This window comes from Myxocyprinus asiaticus, chromosome 10 (assembly GCF_019703515.2).
Source record: "Myxocyprinus asiaticus isolate MX2 ecotype Aquarium Trade chromosome 10, UBuf_Myxa_2, whole genome shotgun sequence".
Taxonomy (NCBI): Eukaryota; Metazoa; Chordata; class Actinopteri; order Cypriniformes; family Catostomidae; genus Myxocyprinus; species Myxocyprinus asiaticus.
This window is the reverse complement of record NC_059353.1, coordinates 5,675,341-5,687,642: the sequence shown is the minus strand read 5'-3', so window position 1 is coordinate 5,687,642 and position 12,302 is coordinate 5,675,341. Positions and strand designations below refer to the sequence as shown.

At 37.4% G+C, this 12,302-nt stretch overlaps 1 protein-coding gene across 1 annotated transcript in view; it reads left to right on the top strand.

Annotated features, from left to right (window-relative positions):
- LOC127447421 (N-chimaerin-like) overlaps positions 1-12,302 on the top strand; it is a 94,902-nt gene that overhangs the window by 31,990 nt on the left and 50,610 nt on the right. Inside the window, exon 6 of the mRNA XM_051709302.1 lies at positions 599-887. Coding sequence (XP_051565262.1) covers positions 599-887 — 289 coding nt within the window. The remainder of the gene's footprint in view (positions 1-598; positions 888-12,302) is intronic.

Sequence of the window (12,302 nt, the reverse complement as noted above, 5' to 3'; positions counted from 1 at the left end):
CAGATAGAAGAGCTGTGGTGAATTCTCCAAGAAGCTTGGAACATCCTATCTGCCAACAACCAAGAAAAACTGTGGAGAACCTAGGAGAATTGGTGATGATTTGAAGGCAAAGTTGGTCACACCAAATATTGATTTAGCTTTTTTTATGTTTACTGGACTTTGTATGACGTTGATAAATGAAAACTATTTCTGGCATTATTTTTGAAGACATCCTAACTATGCTACATTTTTTACAAGTGCCTAAAACTTTTGCACAGTGCAGTGTATATATTTGTATATATAAATCTGTGTTGTGGTGTAGAGTAAACCAGGTTGTGAGTTTATGTGTGTGTGTTTGTGTGTGTTAGAGGAAGAGTATCCGGTCCTCATATTGATCAGTATATGAGCTCCTCACCCTCCATTTGCACAACTACTAAAAGCCAAGTAAAGCAAGATGATAGGCCTACAACCAGAGATGTTCAAGTGTGTGTTTGTGTGTCCATGTTCTCATTTTCTCACCGGATCTCTTCACAGCTGTGTGTTACAACTCTCGGATCCATCAGACACTCATTTTCTCTCTCTCTCTCTCTCTCTCTCTCTCTCTCTCTCTCTCTCTCAGCTTTGGGAATCAAACCCGAAACTTCCGTCTCTTTTACGATGGAAAGCACTTTGTGGGGGAGAAGCGTTTCGAGTCGATCCATGACCTGGTGACGGACGGTCTCATCACCTTGTACATCGAGACCAAAGCAGCTGAATACATATCTAAGATGACCATCAACCCCATCTACGAGCACGTGGGCTACACCACCCTGAACCGAGAGCCAGCACTGAAGAAAGCCCCACCCGTCTGCAGAGACACACTCGACAGCAAGGACCCACCCGGAGAAGAGACGGGCCTGGAGGAGAGGGTGAGATACTGGAGGCACATTACTAGTGATCGAACGATATGGGTTTTAACTAGACAGCAGGGTAGCATATGGTCATTATAATGCTGATATTTAATGATAGAAAAGAAGATTTAAAGTTTTTTACACCCTATTTACTTTAATTCGTTAAAGTCTGCATTAATTGGCCAAGTTGGCACAATTATCGTCCAAAGCCCAAATATCGGCCTGGCTGATATATCGGTCTATCACTACACATTACCTAGCTCTTGATCAGCCTGCAGCCTGCAATGAGAGTCAACTGTGATGAGATTTAATGAGTTTTGCCCTCAGATAACCTCATCCATATGTGCAGCTGTGATGGAAAGTGCGGTTACGGCATTTATGAATATGATGTCGGCTTTGAAATATGATCGGCATCATGGTCTTGTGCACCACACTTCCTTCTTATTAAATTCTCAATATATGTGTTGTTGTCAGTGTGTAGGCAGGATGTGAGCCTGAAAACCAGGGTAAACCAGGTGTTTTTGAAATCATTTGATTTATTCAGATGTGGGCCTGTTTCTTGGTCTGTTTTGTTGTGGTTTCTGGTTGTGCTTTGCTCCTTGGGCCTTTTTTTGTCTTTGTCAATATATGTTCTGATATACAGATATACAGTTGTGCTTAAAAGTTTGCATACCGTGGCAGAAATTGTGAAATTTTGGCATTGATTTTGAAAATATGACTGATCTTGCAAAAAAACTGTCTTTTATTTAAGGATAGTGATCATATGAAGCCATTTATTATCACATAGTTGTTTGGCTCCTTTTTAAATCATAATGATAACAGAAATCACCCAAATGGCCCTGATCAAAAGTTTACATACCCTTGAATGTTTGGCCTTGTTACAGACACACAATGTGACACACACGTTTAAAAGGCAATCAAAGGTTAATTTCCCACACCTGTGGCTTTTTAAATTGCAATTAGTGTCTGTGTATAAATAGTCAATGAGTTTGTTAGCTCTCACGTGGATGCACTGAGCAGGCTAGATACTGAGCCATGGGGAGCAGAAAGGAACTGTCAAAAGACCTGCGTAACAAGGTAATGGAACTTTATAAAGATGGAAAAGGATATAAAAAGATATCCAAAGCCTTGAAAATGCCAGTCAGTACTGTTCAGTCACTTATTAAGAAGTGGAAAATTCGGGGATCTCTTGATACCAAGCCAAGGTCAGGTAGACCAAGAAAGATTTCAGCCACAATTGCCAGAAGAATTGTTCAGGATACAAAGAAAAACCTACAGGTAACCTCGGGATAAATACAGCTGCTCTGGAAAAAGACGGTGTGGTTGTTTCAAGGAGCACAATACGACGATACTTGAACAAAAATGAGCTGCATGGTCGAGTTGCCAGAAAGAAGCCTTTACTGCACCAGTGCCACAAAAAAGCCGGTTACAAAATGCCTGACAACACCTTGACACACCTCACAGCTTCTGGCAAACTGTAATTTGGAGTGACGAGACCAAAATAGAGCTTTATGGTCACAACCATAAGTGCTATGTTTGGAGAGGGGTCAACAAGGCCTATAGTAAAAAGAATACCATCCCCACTGTGAAGCATGGTGGTGGCTCACTGATGTTTTGGGGGTGTGTGAGCTATAAAGGCACGGGGAATCTTTTGAAAATTGATGGCAAGATGAATGCAGCATGTTATCAGAAAATACTGACAATTTGCATTCTTCTGCACGAAAGCTGCGCATGGGACGCTCTTGGACTTTCCAGCACGACAATGACCCTAAGCACAAGGCCAAGTTGACCCTCCAGTGGTTACAGCAGAAAAAGGTGAAGGTTCTGGAGTGGCCATCACAGTCTCCTGACCTTAATATCATCGAGCCACTCTGGGGAGATCTCAAACGTGTGGTTCATGCAAGACGACCAAAGACTTTGCATGACCCGGAGGCATTTTGCCAAGACGAATAGGCAGCTATACCACCTGCAAGAATTTGGGGCCTCATATACAACTATTACAAAAGACTGCACGCTGTCATTGATGCTAAAGGGGGCAATACACAGTATTAAGAACTAAGGGTATGCAGACTTTTGATCAGGGGTCATTTCATTTTTTTCTCTGTTGCCATGTTTTGTTTTATGATTGTGCCATTCTGTTATAACCTACAGTTGAATATGAATCCCATAAGAAATAAAAGAAATGTGTTTTGCCTGCTCACTCATGTATACATATATTACCAATTCTCCAAGGGTATGCAAACTTTTGAGCACAAATGTATGTTCATATAAGTGCCAGTACAATGTCCTGTTCCTGCGAAACGCTCAGGCCAGGGGGGCCCATCACCCTCCATCTGCTTCAATACAACCATCTTTAAAGCTGAAGTTTGTAATTTGTGCGACACTAGTGACACTGAATGGAATTGCAAAAATAAACATTGTTTTCAAAACGGCTTTCTAAATACGCACTCTGCCTGCCATTGGTCATTCAAAGAGATAGTCCCGCCCCCAACTCACGCTATTGGTTGAATAATGTTGTTGGGAAGGGTCTAAACGGGTCGCTCAAAACAAACAGAGGAACTTTCACTGCGCCACAGAGACACAGTGTGTACAGTTTTCAAGAAAATTAACCTCAATGGCTTACTTATGCATGTTAAGCTGGGACAGAAGAAAGTATTTAACACACAGACAGCTTTAAGTGTGTCTGTGTGTGTGTGAAAATGTCCATTAAAGGGGTCATGAAATAAAAATTTGTGTTTAAATAATATCTTTCCTAGGGTCCACTGATAATGTTAGTAAAGTTTTTTTCCACGAAACAGTCTTAATTTAATAATATGAGATAATTTTCCACCCTGTCTCTGGGTCTCTGACTGAAAGGCTCAGTTTTGGCCTAAACATCTCCTTTAAACTTCAACGTAATCACCCACTGTTATGATTGGCTAACAGCGTGCAACCCCTCAAATACAACCATATTTGAAACTGAATCAGAAGAGAGTGAACAAGCTCCACAACATTATAAAACAAAATTTCAGGGTTTACATATAACACATATCCAACACATTGCATCTGAATATTTTAAACTGTTAATCTCAAGCACAACTGTTAACACTCAGCACCATAAACTATCAAACAGTCATGACATTTGAAATATTCACGAATGAAACTGTTTACTTATGGTTTTGCCGTCAGGTCCAATAGTGTTTTTAACTTCTCCGTCCTTCAATAACAGTTCCTTTGCAAAGCTTAAAGCGTATTGTGACGGTTCACAAGCAATCCACGCTGATATGAGTGAAAACAAATGCACATACATAGTCCAATACACGGTAAAATGACGTACACACATAGGTACACTGAGCCAGAAACACATCAAAATGGTCAAAGATGTCAATCTAGTGCATACTTACACCAACAGTTAAAAATAGCGTAGACGTTTGAAAGAATGTGTCCAGGATGAATTTGTGCTCAAAACAGCAAATCACAGCAGCTGAATGAAAGAGAATGGCATCTCCTGTCCTGAGTTGTAACTTGACACCACGTCTTTTAAAGGTGGCGCAAAATACATGACTACAGTCAAAGATGTCTGTCTAGTGCATGTTTATATTTACAAAAATAATTCAAAATAGTCCTGATGGGCCCCCTTTGGTGTTCAGGAATAGTTGGGCACACTAGGCCTGTCTGTCCTGCTCGCTCTCTGTATCTCAAACTAAGCGCCAGTGGGCGGGGCCAAGGATGGGATGATGCATGTTGTGGGCCGTGTAAATGTAAATGAGCAATGTCTTGTGACGTCACGAACACACAGATTTTAAAACAAGATATTTCAGCATGGTGGTAACTATAAAGGCTCTTTTTAGACTGGGGAGGAAGTTTTGAGTACTGAAATTTACATTATGTTTTTTTTATAGTACAGTTACCTCTTATATGACTAAATTTGATTCTCCATTTCATGACCCCTTTAAATTAAGTCAATATTTCATCATGTTATTTTCATTAATTTGAGTACATTTTACTTTGGCTAAAATGGCATATCATTTTAGTTGACGAAAAGTAACATTTTAGTTGACAAAAATGTGCAAAATGACAAAAACATGTATCAAACTATGACACATTAAACTTGAATCAAATATTTAAATATTATGAAAAATGTATAAACTACCAGTACTTAAAATTATTAAACATGTATCAAAGATATTAAAGATTAATATGTTTGATATGTAAGATTAAACAACACGAGAAACCTGAGCTCCTGAAATAATAGCATATAATGAATATACTGAATAATTTTTAAGAGTTGCTCTGAATTCCTCACATTTAGACAGTTTAGGATATTGTGTTACGTGTAGTGTTTTTAGGGAAATGGCATATTCACAACACAAGTTGCACATTTTGACTATTGCTTAACTTAGTTCAAGTTCACCTGTTTATTTGCTTATCAGGGTAACACATGTGACACTACAATACTGCAATAAACATGAACTAAACTACATAAAATAAAACACAGAACACCCCAATGTACATAACTGATATTAAAAATAAGAAGGAACATAACTATTCCCATAAAATATAATGAAATGTAATGGGTCACGCAGAGACTTCTGGGAATGCCCAATTAATGTTTTCACTGTAATTTTAACAATAGTTTACCGTAAAAAGTACACGTATTCTCTTGTGAAACATAATATACATATTTACTGGTAATTATATGGTAGAAATATACCTTTTACATATAAAAATATATATATTTTTACAATATTTTACCATTAAATTACTTGTATTGTCTTGTTAAATATATTATAATTTTTTACCGTAAATGTTAAGGCAACTACCCGTTAACCAATTAATGTTTTTTTTTACTTTGGTGTTTTTACTTTAATCAGCTATATCCACAACAAAAATGTAATATAACAATTTACATCTGCACAGACTGTCTGTTGTCTGTTTTTTTAGATGAAAAAGTATATTTTTACTGTTTAATTAACAAGAGAATATATGTACTTTTTACGGTGAACTCATATGTAGAAGACAGATTTACTTTGGATTGCTGTTAACATGGGCAGCATCTTGATTTACAAGAGCAGAAAACATCTGTTCACTTAGACATGTGTGATGGAAGAGCTGCTGTCACAGCAACAAAACAATTCACTGTGCAGTGAACCTCAAGATGAAGGAACAGTTCAGTCTTTTTCTCACCAGGGCACTCTACACCCTCTGAAAGATTTCAAATTTCTTACTGTGACAGATGTCATGGACAGGTTTATAAAGGAGGCAGTAGACACTCATCAAGCTGGTCAGTGGCATGTGTGTTCATGGTGGCCTGATCGACCATGATAGGTTGAAACATACACTCCAATAAACTTAGACTTTTGTCAGAGCCGTGACTTGGTGGTGACAGGAAACCTGTTTGAAAGTAGTCTTTTTTTACACACTGTCTAACTTCAACTCTGCAGCTTTACGCAGGTGTGTGTGTGATCCAGCTGTGATTGGTGCTGAGTTAATGGACAACAGCTGACAGAAGCACAGAGTAAATTTATCTCAGTTCATGCAAGTAATTAGACAATCAGCAATCATTTAAATGTGCACTAATTATGTCTGAATATGTACTTAAACAGTGGTGGGAAATGGCATTTCAAGGTCATACATGATGAATGTGTTTGTATATTAATCTGATATGTGATATTGTCAGTTATGCGTTGGACATATTTGCCTCGTTTCATCATTCAGATGAAATTGATATTCACACAGCAAGCACCAAACCTTCTATTGCATAAACAAATCTTAATTTAATATAGTTAAAAACATATACAGTGACAAGAAAATGTATGTGAACCCTTTGGATTTACCTGCATTTATGTATAAATTTGTCTTAAAATCTGGTTTGATCTTCATCTAAGTAACAATAGTGAACAAACTCAATCTGTTTTAACTAATAACACACAAATTATTGTATTGTTCTTGTACATATTGAATACATCATTCAAACACTCACAGTGTAGGTTGAAAAAAGTATGTGAACCCCTAGGCAAATGACATCAACAAAAGCTAATTTGAGTCAGGAGTTGGCAAACCTGGCATCCAATTAATGAAACAAGATTGGAGGTGTGGGTTATAGCAACTTTGACTTATAAAAAGCACTCAAACATTTTAAGTTTGCTATTCACAAGAAGCATCTGCTGACGTGGACCATGCCTCGCAAAAAAGGAATCTCAGAAGACCTGCGATCAAGAATTGTTCCTTTGCATAAAGCTGAAAAGGGTTAAAAAGTTATCTCTAAGAGCTTAGATATTCTTTAGTACTGTGACTTAGTACTGTGGCTGCTCTCCCGAGAAGTGGCCGTCCAACCAAGGTGACTCAAAGGACTCAATACAGAATGCTCAGTGAGGTAAAAAAAAAAAAAAAGTGAGTGGCAGCTAAAGACTTGAAGGAATCATTGAAACATGTTAACATCTCTGTTTATGAGTCTACTATATGGAAAACATTAAACAGACATGGTGTCCATGGCAGGACACCACAAAGGAAGGTGCTGCTTTCCAACAAAAATATTGCTGCATGCCTGAAGTTTCCCAAAGACCACCGTGACACTCAACAACACTACTGGGAAAATGTTTTGTGGACTGATGAAACTAAGGTTGAACTGTTTAGGAAGAACACGCAGCGCTACGTATGGCGTAAAAAGGGCACCGCATACCATCATGAAAACATCATCCCAACGGTGAAGTATGGTGGAGGGAGCATCATGATTTTAGGCTGCTTTGCTGCTTCAGGGCCTGGACCACTTGCCATCATCAAGGGTAAAAATTAACTCCCAAGTTTATCAAGATATACAAGATAATGTCAAGATGGCTGTGTGCCAGCTGAAGCTCAGTAGAAGTTGGGTGATGCAGCAGGACAATGACCCCAAACATCGAAGTAAATCCACTACAGAATGGCTTCAAAATGGGAAAATCCACCTTTTGGAGTGTCCCAGTCAGAGCCCTGAGCTTAACCCAATAGAGATGCTGTGGAATGACCTCAAGAGAGCCGTTCACACCAGTCATCCTCAGAATATGGCTGAACTGAAGCAGTTCTGTAAGGAAGAATGGTCCAAAATTCCTTCTGAACTGAAACGCTTGGTTGAGGTTATTGCTGCCAAAGGAGGATCGACCAGTTACAGCGCCTTCACATACAAGCAGGTGATTTTTGGCACCCTCACAGCTTAAGAAACTAATTGGACAAATGCAAAAATGTATCAGCCGATAGCGATAGTGTAAAAATTCAGAATATCAGCCAATCCATATTGTGATATACTCTGTGATATTCCAGCCAATCAGAATCAAGTATTCGAAAAGACTGTTAAGTGAAAATACAGCATATAGGATAATAAATTATAGATCACCTTTTATAAAAACACCAGATACAATATATTTTTACATTGATTTGTAATGAGGTATATAGACTAACTTTATGTTTGTGCTTTCTGTCACACTCACAAATGCAGCAAACAGATTTAAGCGCTAATGTGCAACGTTACAATGGCCCAACTGTTTGTTCATACATTTATTTGCTTAAGTGCAGTGCACACTTAAACATAAACCAGAGAAAAGTCTGCTTCTTCAGCTAATATTGGTAATCTGTTCATTACAGTGATATACGGTAATTCTCAGGCCAGGTCAACAGCACATCGGCAACATGCTGTCCTCTGTAATATGAGCACAGAGATTGGAAACAAATAGTGTCCAGTGCTGGCTTTTGACCATTGACCTCTAAAATCAGTCCTCTGATGTGTCAATACTTTTTAGTTTCTCAGCCCTGTTGGTAGCCCTAATTTTCAGTCTGAAGTATAAACCTCAGCTCAGTTCATCTGTATCGATCTTTGAAAACTTGTGTTTCATAACATCATCACAAGTTGAAACTTGTGTATGAAAGCATTTCCAGATCAGCTGATATTTGTAACAGTGAGAGTTGTATAACATGGCCTAGTTTCTCATGGCCAGCTACAGCAGTAAAGAGAGAGCCAGTGATGTTGAGTTGCTTTGGGACATTAAGAGTGTGTTTCATGAACACTTACATAAGATGCTGTTATTATTATATTGGACTGGAGTGTTTTTTTCTTTCTGAGCAGTCTTTTTATACGTGAACACAGATGCATCTTGCTAAGTAAATTTGATTTCATGCGTTGTTACATTCTGAAATGTGTCAGAGCGAAATTCATAACTCAACACAAGTATGCGTTGTATTCTCAGCGTTGCCGCAAAGAGCGCGATAGCGCCATTAGTGTAAAGTGTCAACTTTACGGTGAGTTTTCTCTTTCAATTCAACTACGGTCATGTAGGGCTGCAACTAATGATTATTTTGATAATCGATTAATCTAACGACTATTCAGCAATTATTGCAATGATTAATCATTAGCTCTTAACTGATTATTCAGCTTGTGCCCCGACTTAAAAGGTTGTATTAAACATGCTTAATAACAATAAAGAAAATCATCTTTTAAAAATACCTCTAAATAACATTCTCTGAATTAAATGGAAAAAATGCTTTTTATTAAGTTTAAATTAGTAAAGAAATTCACTGCAAAAAAATCCAAGTGGTTTTGTCATTTTGCACATTATTTTAAAGTAAATTGTTATTTTCATTGACTAAAATTATGTGCCATTTTAGTTAGCGTAAAACTGATGAAATATTGACTTAATTTAAAGGACATTTTTGTTAAAAGTTTACAACTATGACTAATAATTTTTTTTTTTTAAAAAACTGTGTGAATATGAACACTTTTTTGTACATTTTCATGATCTGACCAATTTTAATACTTTCCTCGATACATTAACGGTCAAAGAGGTTTTGCATCTAGCACATCAAAATATTCCTCAGAGCAGCGTTTACGTGTGTCATTTTGAGTTATTGTGACACGTTTATTCAGACAGGGCAGGCAAAGCCAGTGCAGTTTGTTCTGATTGGTTGAGAATGCTTTGATTTAGCCAATCAGCTGGTTAGTTTTTGTTTGGCATCTGTTTAACAGACAATAAGATTCTGTTATCTGTTGAAAAACAAACTGTCTTCACACAGAGAAAACCTTCACTGAGTGACTGAAAGCTGATTGGTTGTTTGATGACATCTTGTGATTGTGTAACTTGCCAGCATTCTGCATTGTGATTCTATTTGCACTCATTAGGCCTGTTAAAAGATTATCACATTGTGTCCTTGCTCATCAAAATAAATGTGCCCTAAAATGTATTTAGTGAGTGAGAATATATTTCTCTATGATTATTCTTGATCTCTGTGGTGTAACTGGTGTATTGGAAGCCTCAGTGCTCATTAGTTAAAGCAAAGGAATTCTGACATTTGTAGAACACAGTGGACAGATGTGTAGATCAGTGTGTCATAGTATGCTTTGAAACACTGAGTGAGTTTACATTGAGTGCGTTTACATGCACACTAATACGCTGATAACTACCTACAATATCATTATATTATTCAAAATTCCGACCACGCAAGAAAACAAAACATTTACTTGAGACTTGAAGTCATCGGATTTTGACGTCAAAAGCAGAGAACATAAATAGTCATTCGCACAACACTTGCGCACATTGGAAAAGCCGGTTAAAATGCCGGTAAAATTGTTAGCATGACTATATACGTTGCTGGCTTATTAATCATAACTGGTGTTCAAATTTAAATTCGAAAATTTGAATATTTGTCCAATTTAAGATAAAAACACACATTTGAATACTAAAACTGTGTATTTGAATTTTGGATGTGTGCCAAGCACTGACGTTGAGTTCAGGCTGACTGCTTTCTTGCGCTAAAAAGTCTAGATGCAGTACAACAAATAAAGTTTAACAGTACGCATTTGTTTAGAGATGAGTTTTTACAGGTTTAAGTTCTTTTTAACTTGATCCATTTAGCGCATGTTTACATAGAAAAACTATTGGAAGACTGTGTGGATCAATGCAAAAGCATTCGGTGCAAACAGCCCCTAAGGTGGAGGTCCTTGGCCATTGGGTCTTGCCTTCTTATCAGTGTTTCTCAGAGTAAGCAATTGCTGCCTTCATGTGCTATCGGAAATTATCAAACTTCCCACTTCTGAACTGGTAATTATGAGTCCGTCACGTTCAAGTGCTTTGTTGTCGTAAAGAACTGGAAACATGGACGGTAGGTACATTCATACATATTTCTTGAGGAACTTTTATTCTGACACCATAATACATATTACTCCCTTAGCTTGCTGTCGATAATCACATTTTGGTCAAATACTTCTATGTTCACGGTGTAAAAATGTACAATATGCATCAGATGGTTGCTGATATACATAATCGAATGACCGAAACGGCAAGTGTTAACAGTTAGCTGTATGTAAAAAAAAAAAAAAAAAGAAAAGAAAAAGAATAAAACCTGTCATTTTTTACAGAAACCGTACTCACCTCTGACATGTTGAAAGTTTACATCTTGTTCCAACTCAGAAACTCTGGTATCAAAATTATCTCTGAGTTTTCCAGTCGTAATTTCGACTTGAGGGGACGTTCATGTGCAACTTCCGAGTAAGAAACTTGTATTTGTGATAATTCCAATAGCATGTGAAGGCAGCATTTAAACGCTTTGTCTGGAAAGGAGTTACATTTTTAAATGTGTGTCTCAAATTCTCACTTTTCATTCCATTCTGTTGTGTTCCATCTGTTTGAACAGCCCCTGGGCTCAGAGTCTGAGCCGCTTCACTACCGAGTTCAGCCGAATACAACTGTTATCTGCAGGGCTCCAGACTAAAAAATTACTTAGGAGTCATTGGCTCCTTCAGATTAACAATTTTTATTGATTCACATATTTGAACATAGGAAAACAAAACATATATACACAGAATCAACATTAACCCCCACTATTACCCCTCCCAGTCCCTAATCCCACCCTGGCCCCCAACAATATCCCAGTGGTTGTACATGATAGGAGCCATTGGCTCCTTAACTGAAACATTAAGGAGCCAAAATGACTGTTTTAGTTGCCAAATCAAGTAACTGCTCGATTTAGATTGTTGTTCAGAAACAAGATAGAAAGCAGAAGAAAAGGAAGACAGTTGATAACCCATTAATCGGAGGTTTAATAACAGTATATATAGTTGATAAAATACATAAGTTTGCCTTCCCTTAGGTCTCCAATGTTCACACCCCTTTCATAATTTATACAAATATAAGAGATTATTTTTTTATTTAGTACTGCCCTTCAGAATCTACAAAAGCAGATATTTACATTAAGCATAGTATGCATATAGTAGTGTGTTGCCTTCTTGAGCATCAATAAATGTTTGCACCTTGTGTAATAGTTGATTATGAGTCCCTCAATAAGTGTCGAAAGCTAGATCTATATACAGGTGCATCTCAATAAATTAGAATGTTGTGGAAAAGTTCATTTATTTCAGTAATTCAACTCAAATTGTGAAACTCGTGTATTAAATAAATTCAGTGCACACAGACTGAAGTAGTTTAAGTCTTT